The sequence below is a fragment of the Ovis canadensis genome, chromosome 8 (assembly GCF_042477335.2).
Source record: "Ovis canadensis isolate MfBH-ARS-UI-01 breed Bighorn chromosome 8, ARS-UI_OviCan_v2, whole genome shotgun sequence".
Lineage (NCBI taxonomy): Eukaryota > Metazoa > Chordata > Mammalia > Artiodactyla > Bovidae > Ovis > Ovis canadensis.
In genome coordinates this window covers 93,103,952-93,124,867 of record NC_091252.1, presented here as the reverse complement: position 1 = coordinate 93,124,867, position 20,916 = coordinate 93,103,952, and the positions used below count along the sequence as shown (strand labels likewise).

Sequence of the window (20,916 nt, the reverse complement as noted above, 5' to 3'; positions counted from 1 at the left end):
TTAACAAGATTTAATGTACATTTATTCTTAACATGTGGAACATATAAAGATTTTATACTGAATAAATGATATTCATTAAGCCAGAGGAAAAGGAGGAATTTACATCAAGTTTTTTTTTTTTAAACTACATTATCTTGAAATACAAATGTGGATTCTCGTCACTGAAAAATTTTTGAAGTTGTGTTTCTTCCTTTTAGTTGTATTTTTTTTGTCTGTACTAGTAACCATTGTGTAAATCAATCCATATGCAACCATTTCCACACCTTGATTCATGAAGCAAATTGTGATCAGCTGCTCTCCCGAAATAGAGCATGACTTTATACATACAGAAACTTGTACATTACCCTCTTTTTTTGTTTTTTTTTTCTTGTTTTTGTTTTTTGTATTTTTTGTTTTTTTTTTTTTTTTGGAGATATGGCCCTAATGAAAAAATATATAAAATAAAAATAAAAAATTATTTAAATCTACCATCACTTCGTAGTTACCACATCATGAAAAAGAAACTAAAAACTTTTTACTAAAAAAAAAAAAAAAAAAGAAAAAAAAATGAGGGTATGTTTAATGTACAACTTCTATATACATCACAGCCCAAAGGCAGTAAAAAAAATATTTAAAAAATGATTAAAGGAATTGTGAAGAACTGTCATGTGGAAGGTCAAACGACAGACAGCAGACATGGCGGTAGTGGTGAGGAAGCAGTTTCCATTGATCGTTGTCAGGTAGGTTTTCAATCTTAACTTAAAAAACACATTTTGCTCCTAGCCTAATGTAACCATTTTCCTGTGGAGAAACCAGTATCATTTCCTATTTAAACCGCTGACTGACAACATCTTTGTGAGCCCCTATACCTACCTAGAAATTTCTATTGCACAGAGCTTTGGATGATGGGATACAGTTGCAATTTTTTCATTATTTGAAGAATAACACAGCTAGGAAATTGATAAATTTTTGCCTTTTTGTCTCAGTGTGGTAAATTTTTCCCATCTTACAGCATCTTTTGCCGTTAACTTTTTTCTTTAAAGTCAATTTGCTTCCCAAAAAAATGCAATACGACATGGAAAAGAACATTAAAAAGAAAATCTGAAAAACAAAAAGTGACCTTTGAATGCACTAGACAGCAACTTTGGTTAAAAAACAAAACAAAACAAAATAAAAAAGCCCCGAAAGGATGTACTTGTACACACAGACAGCAAATATTAATTTTATAACTGTTTGAATTAATTATCTCTTTAATTCCCAATTGGTAAATAGTGGATGGGGCAGAGGAGCAAAGATTTTCTTTCCTTCGTCCTACGCTGGAGAAACAAGAACAGAACACAGCCAGTATTACACGGGAGCCTCCATAGTCTTCACTCACACAGGCTGCCTTCTCACTGATGTCATAACTGCCCGATCTGAAACAGTACGTCGCAGATGACAGATGCCACCAGAGAGTTCAGAACGGCTGATATTGAGATATCCAGCAATCGGCCCTCGTGCAGAAGGAACTCAGAGCGGTTCTCGTCCACTCTGGCCATGGCCAGCAGGGCCTTGGCTGCCCTGCACATCATGTCCACGCTGGGGGGCTCTAGGGGCGGGGGCTGCATGTGCATGAGGTTGTGCTGGCTCTGCTGATACTGGGCCATCGTGACCCCATCCTCTAGGAAGCTTATCAAGTTTCCGATGCTTCCCTTCTGCACAGCTATGGCCCTTGCAGCCAGTGCGTCCCCTTGGGCAAGGTTCGATAAAAGCGCCATAGACATTTCTCGACAGACTGGGTTTTTGCGATCCCCAACGTACCTAACTAACGTGGCATAGAATTTCTCCTGACGACTAAACGGAGGCGTGGCCAAGATCAGGTCCACATTGTTGTCCTGGATGCTGAGTTTACAGAGCGTCTCCAGCACGAGTCTCTGAGGCGACAGGACAGAGTTGGGTCCCACCGTGGGAAAGGGGTCTTGTGCCTCTGCTGATGGGCACACCATCCAGTGCAGCAAGCCATCCAAAATTGGCAAGCAGATGCTTTCTGTGTAAGCGGACAAGTCTAGCTGCCCAGAAATGTTGGCCAAGGTGACCAGCGTGTTGTCCCGTAAGACCTCGAGGCAGTCCCACCACCACTCAGCTTTGCTGCAGGCCACCCCTTTGTCCTCGTCTTCCTCCTTCTCATAGGTCTGCGGCGCTCGTTTTCTCTCGGGATGCTCGTGGTGAAGAAGAATCAGCTTCCCCAGGATCAGCACCAGGCCTGGGTGTTTGGACATTTCCGCGTCATTCCCAGGCACAAAAGACAAGCTCCGGACAATATTGGACACGCAGATGCAGCGCTTGGCCAGCGAGTCCTGCCAGTGTGCGATGGTGCAGAGCGGGGCCTCGTCCCGGCTCCTTGGCTCGTCCTCCAGCAGCCTGATGTTGCGGTGACTTTTGGCTTGATGGATTCCGAAGGGAAACTTGCTGCTTTCGGTCTGGGTACCAGGGTTTGCATCTTCGGGCAGAGCCCCTGGCCGAGCAGACAGGACATCATCAATAGTTGCGATGATGCTTTTCTCTTGGTGCTCGTCAGAATCCCCCTTGCCTTCCTGGTCTTTCTTTCTGCCTGTGGAGCTCAAAGGGGGAGGTGGTCGCCTGCGAGGGGGAATCTCCATCTTGCTCTCGAAGTGAGTCTGGATGTGCTCGGTGGTGTCTCCCCCGCCGAGCTGCCAGTGCAGAAGTCCACTGCTGAACTCCTGAACGCGACCCAGCTTGTCAGAGCGGTCGACGACAAACAGGTTGTTCTTTTTGACTATCTTGATTGGCAGCCTGTCAAATTTACTGGCTTGCCTGGGCTTCTCCTTTGGGTCTGCGGTGGCGTCAGGGGAGGCCACAGCCATGTTGCTCCCGTCCTCCGTCTCCGCCCTCCCGCTGTCTTCCTCCTCCTCGTCCTCCTCGTCCTCCTCGTCCTCAATACATTCAGCATCTTCTTCCTCTCTCCCAGAATCATCAGTCAAGGACTGGCTGTCATCTCTCTTTGCCTCATTGTGATCAAGTGCTTTTTGGCTGGGGTCTCCCACTTCATATTCCGTAAGAATTCCAAAAATGTCAATCAGGCATTTCCTGAAGTACTCTACTAAAAGCTCGAGAAATCCGGACAACTGGAGAGGGTGAGAAAGAGAAGAGGTACAATGTCATAACCTCTCTGGTGTGACTGAGAGGGTGAAAATCCTACTAGCTAGCCATGCATCTCTATGATTATTTTCACATTTTAATGGTTTTTTTTTTTTTTTGCTAGGCCAAGAAAAAGAAACCATGTGTTAAGTCAGAACTATCTTCTGAATTTTTCATTAATCAACACTTATTATCTTTCTTACTTGGTGTTTACTTTTTTACACCATTAACACGAAAACTTACTTGTTATTTTCCCATTTCTGATACTATCCCCGGGGGAGTGCTCTGCTGTTCTTTACCTTTGTTTCTGGTTTAGACACAGTACCATTCTTACTAGAAGAGTGGGAACGTGGATTTTATAGACTCATTCACCCAAAGTGAGTCTGTTCTCCTCTTTTATTTATCTGAAACTCTGCTTGCCTAGATTTTTATGGTTATTATTCTTAGGATTTTACGGTTGTTTTTGTCTTAGGTGCCACAGGTTATTCTAATTTACATTCTCCATATATTTTGGGGAGAAAATAATTTCAGCAACGTAGTAGCTCATAAACACAGAAAATTAGAAACAAATCAATTTAGTCCCTTAGATAAATGAATGAGAATGTTTCACAGAATGCACTTTTATATTTCAGCTATTCCCAACTTCAGCCAGAAGACAAAAGCAACTCTGAGAACCAGCTCTGTTTCCTTTAAGCGGATGTTTGTATCAAGAGAACCGACATACACCCCTCCCTCAACACCAATGCTGCTGCATTTAGAGATGATGAAGGATAAGTAAGTAAACAAGGATTTCTTAATGACAGGTGTTATGGAAACTGACTATAATTTCATTATCTGGCTGTACGTTTCCCACAAGGTAGTTTGAAACACTCATCAAGAAGTGAGGGGACACCCAAGTACCAGCGAGGTAGAGCTTGCTTCTAGGGTACGAAGGCACAATTTTTAAGTGGAGGTCTGGATGTCACCCTTTCCCATCTCACCCCCAACATAAAGCTTAATTTTTTCCTAGGACAAGGGAAGAGGGAAAATTGCTGAAGCAATGCTAGTTATGAAAAACTGTGCTCAACAGCAGCTCACCCAGCATAAGGAGGGAAATTTATTACTCTAGCAAAGGTAGTATATGTTCTTCTAATGCTTATTTTCTATTAAAATGGACTTCATGCAATGTTTATGACCTTATTAATATACTTGGTATCAACTGAAAAACTGCCTTTCAGGGCTAAAATGAGGAGTTAAAGGAGAGAAGAAAGAGGAAGTGGAAGATTCTGGTCCTAGTTCAACAGAAGGGAGGGAATTAGATGTTTTGGCTTTTTTCAACAAAAGCAGAGTTGTTCATACACAGTAGGGAAAATGACCTTTTCTGATTTTTGTTTCTAAATATTTCTTAAAAAAAAATCTGTAGTCCAGCTGGCTCTTGGGCCTTTTTCCTAATCTTCAGCTCCTTCTCTCTTCCAGCTATTATGCTAGAAGCTACTTCAAGCTTAGCACAGATCAAAGGAGGGTTTTTAAAGGTAGGAGGCTTTTAAATGACTGCTTCAAAATAAACTAGAGAGGGGCAGAAATGGGAGGGAACACATCAAGAAACAAGTTTAACCATGACTTCATTACTACTGCAGTTGAACGATGGTACACAGGGGTTCATTAAACTGTTTACTTCTCTCTATATATATATATTTTCTGTAATATAAACACTCTTTATAAATTTTATACTTTTTTAATTAAAAGAAAGATGTTAGGTCCCCCTGAAAAACAGGGTATGGTCTCACTGCAACTTACTGCATGGTGTGTCTCATCCAACACCGACTACAGCTGTAACTTTGTGTTACATTTGGATTAATTCTCACTGGCCTGCTAATGCTCATTATAAACAACAGTTTGATTTTGCCACTACTGTCTATTCCATGCACACACATGTATGTGCACACAAGGTCACTGTTTTCTTATGAGAAATATACATGTGTGTTTATACTAAAGACTGAAATAAATGATTGTTCCAGACAAAATTCTCAGACAACTATACACTGATTGATGTTGGTTTATAGTTATTTGTAATGATAAAAATTTATAGCTGGGAGTCTTAACTGCTTTAGGCATTAGCTTAAGCATTATACACTACTTCATTTTCTTATTCTAATTTGTTTCTCAGTTGGACTGGTGCTGGCTTACCTGGGAGAGATTGAAAGTAGCGACAGTGCTGTCGTCATATAGAAGAATATTAATAGTGTCCAAAGCCCAAGTACTTTCAGCCAAAAGACCTGACTTAAGGGACATCATCACACGCCAGGCCTCTGGAGTAACTAAAAATGGGTGGAAGAATAAGAACATGATTAATATTAACTCTACGCATGAAAGAATAGAACATAACAAAAGAAGAAGAAAAAGCAGAATGTTAAGTTAAAATATTGATTTAAACAAAGGTTCCAAGGGACAATTAAACATGGTCATTTCACGTGGAGGTTGACAACTGACTAAGAAACTTCTGTGGGTGAAGAGCTTTCTGCTTTGCAGGTTAAACAGAAGTGGGAATGATTCTTCCTGTATTTGTCATCTTTGACTCTATTCACAAATGTGTCAAGGTAGTATCTTCAGAAGGCTGGTGAATATGTAGAATATAAGCAAAATTTAATTCCCAAACAGCATGCTCACTGATAGAAAGCTTTCATTCTTCCATGCCGTTTTCTGTCTGAGCTCTGGACCACAGAGCATGCTGCTGACAAGCACTAGCATTTTGATGGTTCTGGTTTTTTAGGAGCCTGGCCTGAGATGGAGGCCAAGAGGCACGATGAGAGGAAAAATTTTTAAGATTTGTCACAAGATGGGGCTGGAGGGGAGGCCTGTCGTGTGTCTGAAATTTCAAGGGAGGCTGTCTCAGGAAACTGGTGGAAGCACATGGTGTGAGCAGCTGGAACTCCCCACAGCATCAGCCAGGCCAGATGCCAACTCCTGTGTGGGAGGGACCGTGGGTGTCCACTTTTATTTTAATTTCATCTAATTTTCAAATTTTCTAAGAGAGGCACATAATACTTGTGTAATAGAAAGGCAAATTTCATTTTAAAATCAGGAACATAAGTTTCCCTAGGCTGGTATAACATGCACTAAGAATTTTTTTCCAAATTTAAATGCATTTATTTACTTAAATTGGAGAAGGAAATGGCAGATCACTCCAATATTCATGCCGAAAAATCCCGTGGACAGAGGAGCCTGGTAGGCTATAGCCCATGGGGGTCACAAAGAGTCAGACATGACTGAGTAACACACACACGTTTGCTTAAATATCTATACACATACACAAATACATGCTTATTTTTACATATATATTACCATATGTAACACGGTGCCCAGGATCTGTTTCTCTCTTGCCTCCAGCACGTCCTCTATGTAGAACTCCTTACTTCCCCCTACCCCGCCCCGTAATGTCCAATGATTAAAAACATTGGTCATATCTTTAAAATATTTAATTTTCTCATCACTGCAAAGAACTTTGAGTCATGTGATTTTGAGATTTTTGGGAAAAAAGTTTGGATAAAACTGAACTCTATTATTTCCTTAGCTGTGTTAAAAGTATTTCAAAAATAATGCAGAAAAACTGTGTGTATTCCCAGATTTTCCAAATCTCTAATTAGGATTTAGGAGATTCCACCCAGATGAGCGTGTGACAGCAGTGTTCACCTGAGAGAGTTCCTTGGCCCCATCAGCAGTGCTGCAGGGATCACCTAAATTCTATCCACATGTGAAGTTCCATAGAGCACATTATGTCTATATATACAGCATAGTCAGTTTTCTGGTTTTGCTCCAAGGGGAACTCACTGTCTGTATGTCCTTACCAAAGTTACAGAGTGGCTTGCTGTCAAATTTTTTCAGGCCACCCTAGTGTTCCATCAGCCTCACAGCTGTTCTCACATCATGGCAGAGATGATGTGTTTGGTTAAGATAAAATCTTTAAGCCCCAAATACAGTCCACAGTCACTGAGGAGTCCCCGTCTCTCACCTGGGGCTCTGCCCTCTCACACGAGTAAACACTCACATGCAAGAAATCCATTTTAATTCTCCCTCTCCTTAATTCAGAGGAGGGCCTTTCAACTATTGCTCCTGCACAAAAGCACGTCCTGATAGTCTGCAGTCACAGAATTTCATCCCTTTGAGGTTATCCAACTACATCTAACCCAAAATTAAAATTCTAGATGGCAACAGGAAATCATTTCAGGAGCAGAGCCTTGGGAACGCTTACCGATATCTTTTGAGGTAATCTTTCGCCTTTGTTTCAGGACTGGCTGTGAGGCTTCCACGGAGCCAGGAGGGAAAGTGATCTCCCTTCTGATGGGGGGCGGCTGGGGGGGCGGCCCGGTGACCTGGGACGTGGGGACGGTGGGCAGGACCTTCTGCATCTTCATGGAGGGGAGGAAGGGGGACTTGCTGGGAGACATGCGGCTCTCCAGGGAGCGCTGGAAGGAGGCGGGGCTGGGCGCCCTGGAGATGTGGTTTGGCAGTGAGGGTGGCGTCTGGTAGGACGACTGAGGCGGGCGCGTGATGGGCTGCATGGAGGCTGATGAGGACATGTAAGGCTGACGCTGGCTGACGTGGGAAGGCCACTGGCTCTCGTGGTTTATCCTCTGATCAGGGACCATCATGTCATCGGTGCGGTTCATGCCGGGGTAAGGCGGGGCCTGCGTGGGGCCGCCCGGGCCTTGCCTGTTCTGGTAGGGATAAGGCATATCATTGCGGGTCGCCCACATGCTCTGCTGAGGCCCTTCGCTGGAGGATGACTGCATCGGGCCGCCCATCATCTGGGGCGGGATGGCGTGCGGCTGTATCTGCCCTGGGCCCTGTATCCTCTCTCGGTTGTAGGGGTATGGATACTGTCCCTGCAAGGGCCTCCGGTCCGGGCCGGAGTAGGAGCTCCCGTACTGGTTGTACATCTCCTGCTGCTGGCTGCCATACTGCATGTTGTACATGTCTCCCTCGTGGCGTTTGGCTGGAGGCCCGTACATGCCATCCATATGGCGCTTGTAGTTCTGAAAATTCAGAGACAGATCACACTAATGTGCTTTTACAGGTATAATCACGCACTTAAATTAGGCAAAATAGTTATTACCTGGTGGAATGTTCATTTCAAAATGAATATGGGAAGCTCCCACGTCCACGGATAGCAGTTTAGGTGCGATGTTCAGCACTACACAAACCACTGCATGTACTCTGTCTGTTTTCATGTACTTCAAAACTTCCGTGGGGAAAAACCAATCCTCCTCTCCTGGTATTCTCCAGGTGGATTTGGGAGAGCAAGGCGAGGGTGACCACCACACAGGCCGCACGGAATGAGGGCTTGGAGATCACAGGGATGGCTTGTGTAGCTGGCCGGAGACCTCACCACAAGTGACAGAGCGCTCTGAGGGCCAGCCCAAAGGGCTCCGGGACTAAACAGACCCCTTGGGCCTAACTTTACAGAAAAGCCTCCACACAGAGCTTGGCTCCTCACTCTGACCTGTGCCCCTGACACCTGACGTTGGATGAACCCCACTCCAGCCTCCAGCTGGTCTGGGTCTCCTCCAGGAGAACCTCTGAGGACAGGGCTGGTATGGCCTCACTGAGCTCCCCTCCCAGGAGGCCAGGGCTTCCACCACCGGATGGGGTGGGAAGCTCCTGATGAGAGCGCAGGACGGAGGCACGCATATGGCGGAACACTGTTTAAGGTGCTGATTTGATGATACAAGTCTCTATACAAACATGCTCTGGTCAAATTAATGTTTAAAACCCCTTCTATTTTACAAGAGGTCTTAGACCTGAAGAGTTGTTTAGTGACAGCAAATTCCTGTGTCTGACATGCACTTCTCTGTGTTAGCCGTGGTAACCGCAAGGTTAGCTCACACACCTCACGACTGCTGAGCTGCAGCACGTGTCAACAGCACGCACCTACACACCTAGTCTACACAGTCTAAATAATCTTATTCTTAAAAATAGATCAACTTTCACTATTAGAATATAATATTTTAAGCTGTTCACCCTATATATTCTCTAAAATATATTGACAAATTTCTGTGCTAAAATGTCAACTGATATAACAGTATATAGAACAGATATACGTCTAAAATATACTTGAATTTGGGCTTATTATTTACAAGGATGAATGTCCTTAACTTCCAATAACATATTTTCAAGAGCTACTTCTAACCTGCTGATTTCAAAATCCTAAGAATACTTTTTAGCATAAGAAAATATAACCTGATTGTTACATGTCATTTTGGTTATACTTCCTAAAACTCTTCAGAAGTATGTTGAGTCTGAATTTTAAACAGAAAGCACAGAGATGCATGCTGTTCGCCAACTCACCGTCTGCTGTGGGTACAGGCCCGGCTGGTGTCCTCCATATGACGGCTGTCCTGAGGGAGGGCCTTGGCCCGGGTACTGCTGCCCGTAAGGTTCATGCCTAGAATGAAGCATTCAAAGAAAACTTCACTGACCGTGGACCTCAGGCCAAGGGAGGGAGGAAGAGCCCACTTCTGGACACTCCATGCCGTCTTTCCTCCACGGCCTCCTCCCGACAGGCACTGTGAGCAGCAGCAGCACTTCCCCTCCCAGTGGAAGGAGGGCAGCACCCATTCTGGGAGTGCTGCCAACCCCTGGCCGGTGGGGCGAGGAGTCCCACTGGACGGGCTGGCACCCTTTGCCTTTGAGGAGGGGCCCCGCCCATCCACTGAGGGACCAGGGAGGGCATGACACACCCTGAAGTGAGGCATTAACGAGCGTAAGAAACAACAGAAGAACCTAAGAGTCAAAGCAGTATTTCTAGGAGCACCAGAATATTGACATATAAACGTGGAAAATGTTTCTAACTTCCTCATCGTGAGTATAAAATGTGCAAGTTTTTAAAGGAATCCTTCAAAATTAGTCCAAATGATACTAAGTTGGTATAGACATAACTACTCAAAATTTCAAAGTTCTATGACCCCAAAAGGCTACCAAAAAAAAAAAAAAAAAAAGGATAACAGGGATGTTTTAAATGTACTTCTGTTAAATCTTAAAATGGGAATAAACATACATTTATTTCATATTGAGAAATTATAAGTACCATAAAAATACATGTTTAAAAGAACAACAGAACTGAAACTTCAGAAATTAAGCTGGTGTAGTTAGTATACTGAATTTTGTAAGAAAGAATACTGGTCAAGCAATGAGAATAAGAAAGAAAATAAATGAAAATTTAGAACATCACATGTAAAACAGACAAGGGAAGTTTCTGCTAATGACATTGAAATCTGGAGGCAAGCTTATAGTTAGGAGAAAAAAAGTATAATTGATGTGGATGAAATTTAAGCTGAACAAGTAACACTTTTCAGAAGAGAAAACTTAATGAAGGAAATCCTAATGTTTAGTTGCTCAATCGTGTCCAACTCTTGTGCGACCCCATGGACTGTAGCCCTCCAGGCTCCGCTGTCCATAGAGATTCTCCAGGCAATCTTCCCAACCCAGGGATTGAACTTATGGCATTGGCAGGCAGATTCTTTACCATTGAGCTAGCTACCTGGGAAGCTCAAACCCTAATGTGATAAGGCCAAAATAACTTCTACACCTGGGCCATGCCACATTCCAGAAAGCATCTGAGAAGAAATAGAAAACTATGTATCTTCCCTTGTGGCTCAGATGGTAAAAAGCATCTGCCTACAACGTGGGAGACGTGGGTTCAATCCCTGAGTCAGGAAGATCTCTTGGAGAAGGAAATGGCAACCCATTCCAGTATTCTTGCCTGGAAAATCCCATGGATGGAGGAGCCTGGTAGGCTACAGTCCATGGGGTCGCAAAGAGTCGACACGACTGAGCAACTTCACTTCACTTCAGAAAAGTATATTTTCTCAGGTTCCTTTAAGAATATATGTCCGAGGACAACTATTCTCCTTCTGATCTCATCAACATATCCCTTGCCTCTTCCCCATCCAAAAGCTTTTCCTGGACTCTCAAAAACAAACCAAATCTTAGTAAAAATCCCTGATCTGGTACCTCAGACTTCACACAGCGGTTAAGTGACTAAGGCGGATTTCACAACTAAACCTTCATTAGAAGGTCAGAATGAGAAGTCAAGATCCCCCAGTCACTATTAGAAAGTACAATGTAGCTCTGAGCATGCGATATTGTGTAACTCAAAAACCAGGCTCACAGAGAATGCTAGAAAGAAACCTGATTTGGTAAAACAGTGATTTTTCAAACCAAAATTTTCATTTGTATTAAACCAGGGACACCTGACTGCTTAGCCGGACCTACAAAACCCAGCATGTGGACTGAGAGGGAGCAGTGTGGATCGAGGCCCTGTCAAGTAAATGATGAAAACCATGCCTGTCCCGAGGCCTGCCTCAGAGTCAGAAAAAGAGTTCTACTTTACCTCCACTGGTTTTCTTTAAAAATGAAATATTCAGTTGAAGGCTTGGTTTCTAAGCAAGTCTCCGTTAGGGAGGTGATGAACATGACAAGCAAGGGATAGGTCTTCCATGGTAAGGACCACGGTCAGGGGCCTTCTTCACAAAAGGAAGTCCACCCTAAGCCACTATTCGAGGAACAGTTTCCTCTCTGAGACATTTCAATGACTTTCATTCTATCTTATTAAAATAATCTAGGCCAGTAATGGCATCCTTACTTGCCATTTTAATATCAAGGGGATGTCCTGAGAAAAGAAAAGCTGCCCTGGCTTTTATCAGAGATGTTTATTAAGAAGCAAAGCATTCCCTCTCAGTTAAAATGTTCGCAGGGGACAGGGGGAACACCTGAAAAAACAATGCCTGGAAAACGTTACCAAGAACCCACTGCTGCCCGAGCCTGCTGACAGCCCAGTGTGGCACCACTGCCCAGACCTCGGCCTGTGGGGAGGAAGGCAGGCACTGAGGTCACAGGAGGAGCCACACACGGACGCTGGAGCGCAGTCTCAGTGTGGTGACAGTGGCTGGGACAACCTTGGCTCATGCATTTTTAGGGAGAAGACTTGTGCCCTGGCCAGCCCAGCCCTGGCATATTTCTAAAATTCACTAATAAAAACACACCTGTATTGGTGGCCTGGGGACAAGGTCCTTCTCCCCAGTTCCTGTTACAGTCATTGACTGAAGGCAGCCGTCTGACACGTACAGTCCTACCGAACTTCAGCAGGAAGCAGACGTCGGTTGCTAGGGCTCAGGGATGTGTGTATGGAAAGCACAGTTTCGAATAAGTCATCTCATCTTCATCTTAGGAAACACTTACCTTCGGTCATAACTGGCCCCATAGGGAAACTGCTGCCGTGGCCCCATACCCAGACTAGACATGGCTCCAGACGGACTCTGGTTGTACATATCCTGCATGCTGCTGGTGGGCATCTGTCCTTGCGTCATGAAAGGCTCGCTGCTTCCAGGCACTGAAATATTTTCAGTAACAAAAAATTAAGCACTTTCAAATGCCAAAGTGCCCAAACATCCCTGTCCAATCAGTGCTGTTATCCTTAATATGACAGATAACAATACCAATCAAAGAGCATAAGGTCTGAAGTTAAGATGGGCCCTGTTGAGGCAGGATTCTAAGTTGATCCCCCTTCACGTACACATCTTGTATGAGTCTCCCTGAGTGTGGGGCAAACCCACGAATGGGACAGGATGTCACTCCCAGGATTATCTACATTGCAGGGCAAAAGGGATTTCAGAGATGTAATTAAAGTCACCGATCAGCTTGCTGAGCTAACCAAAGGGGAGAGCACCCACGTGGGCCCTTTAAGTTGGCATCTAGAAGTAAGAGACAGAGCAGGTCAGAGACACTCTCCCGCTGGCCTTGAAAAGCAGTGCCACGCAGGTCAGAGGCCCACGTGTCAGGAAGGACGGCAACCGCTAGAAGCAGAGAAGGCCTCAGATAACAGTCAGCAAGAAAACAGGACCTCAGTCCAACAACTGTGAGGAACCAAGTTCCACCAACAACTACGAGCTCAGAGAAATGGAATCCAGGCTTCCAGCTTGACTTGTACTGTGACCCTGAGCTGAGAACCCACAGAAATTGGAGAGCACACGTGTATGTTATGTGTTTTAAGCTATTTGTGGTAATTTGTTACTCGGAAACAAACACAAGCCCAGATCCATACTTATTTGGGTTAAGTTGATAAATCTCTAAGTTTAATTCCTTATCTATAAAATGAGGCTGGTAATATCATCTCATGAAGTAGTTTGTAAGGAAGAGATATGTATACAGTTAGTTCCTTTCCCTTTTAGGAAAAAAAAAAAAAGTGAAAACCTTAACAACCACCCATGCACTGACTTACACTAAAATCAGGATGAAGAAAATCATGAGGGAGTAAGGACAGCTCAAGAAGGGATGAGATATTTCTAACAGGGGTAGAGTGTCAATTAGGTCAAATATGCAAATTAGCACTCGCTCACAGCCTGAAGGAAATTGGGTCAAGCCCAGAAACTAGCCTGTAGGCAAATTAAACATTTTAATGCAAATCTTAATTGATATACACTAACATCTGCCTTTATCCTATGAAGGTTACTTTTATGTTCCATGAGATAAAAGCTGATTACAATTTTGAAAGCTGAAAAATGTGTCTGTTTGGTTGAGAGGTGCAAATAAAGAAGTCTGACACTGGGAGAATATATTTTGCTTTATAAGGTACTTCCAAATACTTCATATCTTACATGCTCTTACATCAACCTCCAGTAGAACCAGTTTTGAAGTTACTTTCCAGTTTTGAAGTTATTTTCCATTTATTGAAGGAAGTAGGGAAAAACACTAGACCATTCAGGTATGACCTAAATTAAATCCCTTACAATTATGCAGTGGAAGTGACAAATAGATTCAAGGGATTAGATCTGATAGACAGAGTGCCTAAAGAACTATGGACAGAGATTCATGACATTGTACAGGAGACAGGGATCAAGACCATGCCCAAGAAAAAGAAATGCAAAAAGGCAAAATGGTTGTCTGAGGAGGCCTTACAAATAGCTGTAAAAAGAAGAGAACTGAAAGGCAAAGGAAAAAAGGAAAGATATACCCATTTGAATGCAGAGTTCCAAAGAATAGCAAGGAGTGATAAGAAAGCCTTTCTCAGCGATCAATGCAAAGAAATAGAGGAAAACAATAGACTGGGAGACTAGAGATCTCTTTAAGAAAATTAGAGATTCCAAGGGAACATTTCATGCAAAGATGGGCACAATAAAGGACAGAAATGGTAAAGACCTAACAGAAGCAGCAGATATTAAGAAGAGGTGGCAAGAATACACAGAACTGTACAAAAAAGATCTTCACGACCCAGATAACCACGATGGTGTGATCACTCACCTAGAGCCAGACATCCTGGAATGTGAAGTCAAGTGGGCCTTAGAAAGCATCACTATGAACAAAGCTAGTGGAGGTGACGGAATTCCAGTTGAGCTATTTCAAATCCTAAAAGATGATGCTGTGAAAGTGCTGCACTCAGTATGCCAGCAATCTGGAAAACTCAGCAGTGGCCACAGGCCTGGAAAAGATCAGTTTTCATTCCAATCCCAAAGAAAGGCAATGCCAAGGAATGTTCAAACTACTGTACGATTGCACTCACATCACACACTAGCAAAGTAATGCTTAAAATTCTCCAAGCCAGGCTTCAACAGTAGATGAACAGTGAACTTCCAGATGTTCAAGCTGGATTTAGATAAGGCTGAGGAACAAGATCAAATTGCCAACATTTTTTGGATCATGAGAAAAGAAAGAGAGTTCCAGAAAAACATTTACTTCTGCTTTATTGACTATGCCAAAACCTCTGACTGTGTGGGTCACAACAAACTGTGGAAAATTCTTAAAGAGATGGGGATTTCAGACCAATGAACCTGCCTCTTGAGAAATCTGTATGCAGGTCAGGAGTAACAGTTAGAACTGGACATGGAACAACAGACTGGTTCCAAATAAGGAAAGGAATACGTCAAGGCTGTATATTGTCACCCTGCTTATTTAACTTACATGCAGAGTACATCATGAGAAACGCTGGGCTGGATGAAGCACAAGCTGGAATCAAGATTGCCAGGAGAAATATCAATAATCTCAGATATGCAGATAACACCACTCTTACGGCAGAAAGCAAAGAGGAATAGAGAGCTTCTTGATGAAAGTGAAAGAGGAGAGTGAAAAAGTTGGGTTAAAACTCAACATTTAGAAAACTAAGATCTTGGCATCTGGTCCCATCATGGCAAATAGATGGAGAAACAATGGAAACAGTGAGAGACTTTATTTTCTTAGGCTCCAAAATCACTGCAGATGGTGACTGCAGCCATGAAATTAAAAGACACTTGCTCCTTGGAAGAAAAGTTATGACCAACCTAGACAGCATATTAAAAAGCAGAGACATTAGTTTGCCAACTAAGGTCCATCTAGTCAAAGCTATGGTTTTTCCAGTAGTCATGTACGAATATGAGAGTTGGGCTATAAAGAAAGCTGAGCACCAAAGAATTGATGCTTTTGAACTGTGGTGTTGGAAAAGACTCTTGAGAGTCCCGTGGACTGCAGGAAGATCAAACCAGTCAGTCCTAAAGGAAATCAGTCCTGAATATTCACTGGAAGGACTGATGCTGAAACTCAAATACTTTGACCACCTGATGTGAAAAAGTCACTCACTGGAAAAGACCCTGATGCTGGGAAAGACTGAAGGCAGGAGGAGAAGAGGATGACAGAGGAGGAGACGGTAGGATGGCATCACCGACTCGATGGACATGAGTTTGAGCAAGCTCCGGGAGTTGGTGATGGACAGGGAGGCCTGGCGCACTGTAGTCCATGGGGTTGCAAACAGTCAGACATGATTAAGCAACTAAACTGATATAAAAAGATGCATGACCTCAGTCATAATTAAGGACATCCAAGATGAGGCTTTTTCTCCCCTCCCCATCTGACTGACATTAAAATGATAATAATCATTCTTAGTTGGAGGGTCCACATGATCATGTTAAGAGTGTTTACATTGGTGTAACTTTTCCCAATACCTGCTATGGTAAGGCTATATCTTGATGACCGTTCCCCCCCGCCCCCCGCAAAGGAGGACATCTCTGGGTTCTCACAGCCTGTGGAGTCCTCATATACTGAGAGGCCTCGCTTGATCATATCATGACCAGCTCTGACCACTGGGGCACTGGCAAATGTGATACGGCAGAGGGCTGTAAGCAACTGCAAGTGAGGCTGTGGCTCCTGGAGTACTCCTTCCTGGAGCCTCTCTCCCATGGCACCAGGTGCCCAAGAAGCTCCATGGAAAGGCCCCAGGAGGAGGTCCCTGTCAACAGCTCTAGCTCAGCTCTCAGCCAGCCTCTGGATGACACCGGCCATTCAGGTGGCACCTGCACTCAGCAGAGCTCTCCATCAGGCTTCGAATGACAGTCACCACCTCAGAGTCCCAGCTGAGTACATGTGGAGTCAAGAGCCACCCCACCCACCACTGGTCTGTGAGATATAACTGAGTACTATTGTTAAAGCTACTAAGTTTTGGGGTAGTTTGTTACAACAGTACAAATTAAATGGGGAAAAAAGTTTGTTACAAATAGTACTCACAAAATAAGAACAAAATAAGAATTGTTATTCTTTGATTCTGTTATTCTACTTCCAGGAATCTTTTTCACAGAAACACTCTACAAGTGTGAAAAACAGCTAGTTGTACTTCAATAATCACTGCATCATTATTTATAATAATAAAATATTATGAAATAAACCATGAATTATTAGAGCATTAAAAAGAGTAAGCAGGATTTTATCTGTGGATACTAATAAATATTCAAACTATATACTGTTAAGTTAAACAGTATATAAATATTCACTTACTGTTTACTTAAAAGCAATAAATCAATCAATTCCTCAATCAGTGATGAATGAGTGAGTAGGTGGGGAAGGCAGGCAGGAGGACAGGTAGGGCCAAGGCTACTCAGGGCTTCTGGGTCTTAGAGGAGGTTCTTTTATCTGCCATCCCACCACATTCCAGGGCAACCACAGGAGCAGCAGCACCAACAACAAGGGGCGTGATATCCACTGATGTTGGTCATTAAATAAAGAATTACAGCCCCACCAAGCTCACTGACAGAATATGGTGAACTAAGGAATGGAAAACTTTACTGTAACAGGGGCAGGGCTGTAAGAAAATCTGTTTCCTGTGGGCTTTCTGTTTACCTGCTTTAACTCAGTACTAAATATACCAGTAGTGGAAGGTAGCAGGTAAGCTGAAATACATGGGGGAAATGTGAGGCAGGGCTTCCCGCTGAGCCACTGTATCATTTACACAGTGGATGAAAACACTCTATAGAGCTGCCTGGTACCTAGAGCAAGGTAATCCACAGTCATCTCCTCTTCACCACCACACTTTTTTTCATTAAAAAAATAGAGGCATAAGGAGACAAAAGAAATAGAACTCATGCTGTCAAATACAGCATAATAGGATATTGGAATACTTTTCCGTAACTTTGAAACTGGATTCCAAAACAATTATTTTTCCATGTTATTGTCATATTTTCAGAGTCTAAAGGTATTATACAACTACCAACAGCACCAACAACACATTCTTTCTAGCATCTCATACCACTAAGGAAAACAGTTAACTCCAACATTCACAAAGCTCTTGAATTTCTGAGCTTATGAATTTATTGTATGTTTTACAAAATCTTTACCTGAAATAAGCAGCTCAAACTTTTTGAAAGGACAAACTATAGATTATCTTGTTTTGTGTAACAGGTATATGAAATACATATGAAATAGAATTTCATTTAATTAAATGGTAATGTGCCCAACATTTAAAATTTCGAGATTCTTTTTTAATTTTTCATTGCTCCATAATGCTTGTGAAAACCAAGGCTTTAGGGCTTTATGCTTGTCTCTACTTAAAACAGTGTTATCAAGAAAGTCATGCAAAAGCACTATTATTTAAGGGATCCCAGAATAAATACTTCCATAAAAATGTCATTCACTACTTTTTTGTATGTTTTTCAGAAATAGTCATACCATGCCTCAATTTCACAGGACTCCGGTGCATTAGGAAGAGTGTCAACAGCATGTAGAGCTTGTGTGCCAGCGGAGAAGCTAGAGAGGGCAGCGGCTGAGATAGCTATGGTCTCAGGGCTGAGTGACCACTGGGGACTGACATACACAAAAGAAAAACCCAGCCTGGGTGTTTGCTCATGTCAGTGAGAACTCCCAGGGATCTTGTCCGTCCTACAGTTGTTGATACCATTTCTCTGCTTGGTTCTCCAAGATTACATCCAATAACAGTGCTCTGCCTAGCTCCAGACACACAGCCTATCTATCCCTCACTGCCCTGACATTTATAGTGAACTCTGGTTTCCTCTTCTGTCTTGTTCACTCCCAGGTGTCCACACCGCAGGCAGTAACAGCCACCCTCACTTCCCTCTGTCTCCTGACTGCCCACCTCTCAGTCACATCGCTTGGTTCTTCTCCCCTAACCGCCACGTGTAACATTCAATCCATCAGCACGTCCTGCTGTTTCTACCCGCACCCCGCCCCCCCACATATACTGAGTGGTTCCATTCTCTCTCCCTGGGGTCTCACCCCAACTCCTCACCTCTCTGAGGACTTTGACAGTGGTCTCCCCAGCTCGACCCTCACTTCTCTCCAATACATTCTCCATAAATATCCAGATAGTTGCTCATTTATTTTTAACAACAACAACAACAACAAAAACCCAGTCACCTCACTTCCTGCGTAAAAACCCCCAACTCGTCAGCACATGCAGGAAGTGGAAAGGCTCTGGACCTGGGGCCCTGGACGTTCTCAGCATGGCCCTCAGCTCTTTGTGCCCAGGAGCCTCCACCCCCGATGCACACCAGCCTCACTGCTGCCTCAGCTCCCCTCGCCTGCCCCTCCGCCGCCTTGCTCCCGTCACCCAGAGCCCCTTGCCTGCCCTCCCTCCCAAGGAGAGGCCCCTCCTCCCACGACTGCCCCCACCCCCAACGCCCTTGTTCTTTGTGTTTCTTCCTGGCTGTTTCTTTTCTTCTGTCAAAAACCATCTTTAGTCACATATACGTGGTTTACCTTACTTTTTATTTGTTGTTTGTAGCCCGCCAGCTCCACAAGGGCCTGTCTGGTTTACCAACTTAGCACCCAGCCCATGCCTTAAGACAAGCCTGATGCCGACTCAGGCAGCATCAAGAGCACCTCTGCTTATGATACGTACCACTCACTCTTCTAAGGCCTGTACTTATGTGCATTAACTCAGCTCCTCTTCATGACCCCTTATTATCCTAATTTCCAGATGAAGAAACCGAGGCAGAGAGATGCTAAGTACTTTCCTCATGGCTGGAAATTTAGTAGGCTGTGGAGGTGGGGCTCCAGTAAGTCTCGAATGGGTCAGTGAGTCAGTCACAAGATGGCAGAATGCCCTCTGGACCAACCCTGCACAGAGAGCCCTTGGCACTTACCTTTCCTCATCCCTCCAAAGGGGTCCTTGTTGGGCTCATAGGGCATCCTGCCCATCACGTCTGGCATGCTCATGCCCTGCTGGTACGGGGTGCTTGGAGTCATGGAGTTGCGTTTGGGGAACGATGACTCACTTGCGTCTGAGAATGGGTCGTGCACACTGACAGTGCTGCTCCTGATGAGATGAGAGACATGAAAGCTTAACCACAGAGCATTAGTCACCTGCAAACGCTGATCCAGAAAATAAGCCAACCTTGAAATCTGTGTACATGGGAAAACCATCCAAAGTAAATTATATGACTGAAACGAGTGGTAGTCAATATTTAAAAATCACTAGAGAACACCATTTTCTCTCTCTCTAAAGTCTGCTCCAGAAAACTAAAAGAGAGACAAATCTAACTTTGTATGGCTCACAGAGATCTTTTAACATACCTTCCACCTTGCATTGGGGTCATCTGTCCATGAGGGGTGGAGGCTGGAGTAGGCGGCTTCAGGTCACCTGGAACCTCTGCCATCGAATTACTGCCAGTTGACTGGGGGGTCTGTGGACCTTGCAAGGATCCTGAGTTAGCTGATAGTAGTGATACCAAGAAAAAATGGGGGGAAAACTAGAGGTTATCAAGTGAGCTCATCCTTGATAGTTATTTTTTTTAAAAGGGAGAGAAAAATAGGACACCATCTCATGTAGAAAGAGTAACAATATCCATTGCTGGTAATGATGCAGTAAAATTAACTGCTCTTACATTGTTTATGGTGAAAATCAGTAAAAGCTTTTTTTTCTAAACTATTTGGAAACGCACTTCAGATATGAGCTGTAAAATACTGGGTAAATGCTTTTCTGGGTATTTATCCCAAGAAAATCATCTAATATAAAGAAGGTTTTAGGCTGAAGATTTCAGTGTTGTTTATAATGGAGATAATCGGAATGTCTAAGAATAAGGAAAAATGGGACAAAAAGTTTATTTTATCAATTTGATGGACTATTGTGCTGTTTTAGAAAAACATTATAAAAATTATCAAGGTCTTAGGCAATGAGAAATATTTAAGTTGTAAAGAAATGGTACAAATTAATAATGAGCTTTGTATCACTTTTCCACATCTGGATGTGTCTATGCTGTCATTAACAGTAGTTTTTGCAGCTATGAAATAATTTGTTTTTATACAACACAAATCATATTGGTTCAGAATTCTATATTGTTATGGCAGAAAGTGAAGAGGAACTAAAAAGTCTCTTGATGAAAGTGAGAGGATAGTGAATAAGTTGGCTTAAAGCTCAACATTCAGAAAACTAACATCATGGCATCTGGTCCCATCACTTCATGGGAAATAGATGGGGAAACAGTGGAAACAGTGTCAGACTTTATTTTTGGGGGCTCCAAAATCATTGCAGATGGTGACTGCAGCCATGAAATTAAAAGACGCTTACTCCTT

The 20,916-nt window shown here is 43.3% G+C and overlaps 1 protein-coding gene across 6 annotated transcripts in view; it reads right to left on the bottom strand.

The window, feature by feature from the left end:
- ARID1B (AT-rich interaction domain 1B) overlaps positions 1-20,916 on the bottom strand; it is a 428,198-nt gene continuing 407,282 nt past the window's right edge. For all 6 annotated transcript variants that reach the window (XM_069598783.1, XM_069598786.1, XM_069598785.1 and 3 more), the window contains 7 exons: positions 19,918-20,056; positions 19,488-19,660; positions 12,334-12,484; positions 9,442-9,538; positions 7,346-8,129; positions 5,284-5,414; positions 1-3,104 (listed from right to left, as the gene is read on the bottom strand). In XM_069598783.1, the coding sequence (XP_069454884.1) occupies positions 1,380-3,104; positions 5,284-5,414; positions 7,346-8,129; positions 9,442-9,538; positions 12,334-12,484; positions 19,488-19,660; positions 19,918-20,056 (3,200 nt within the window). In that variant the 3' untranslated portion in view covers positions 1-1,379. The remainder of the gene's footprint in view (positions 3,105-5,283; positions 5,415-7,345; positions 8,130-9,441; positions 9,539-12,333; positions 12,485-19,487; positions 19,661-19,917; positions 20,057-20,916) is intronic.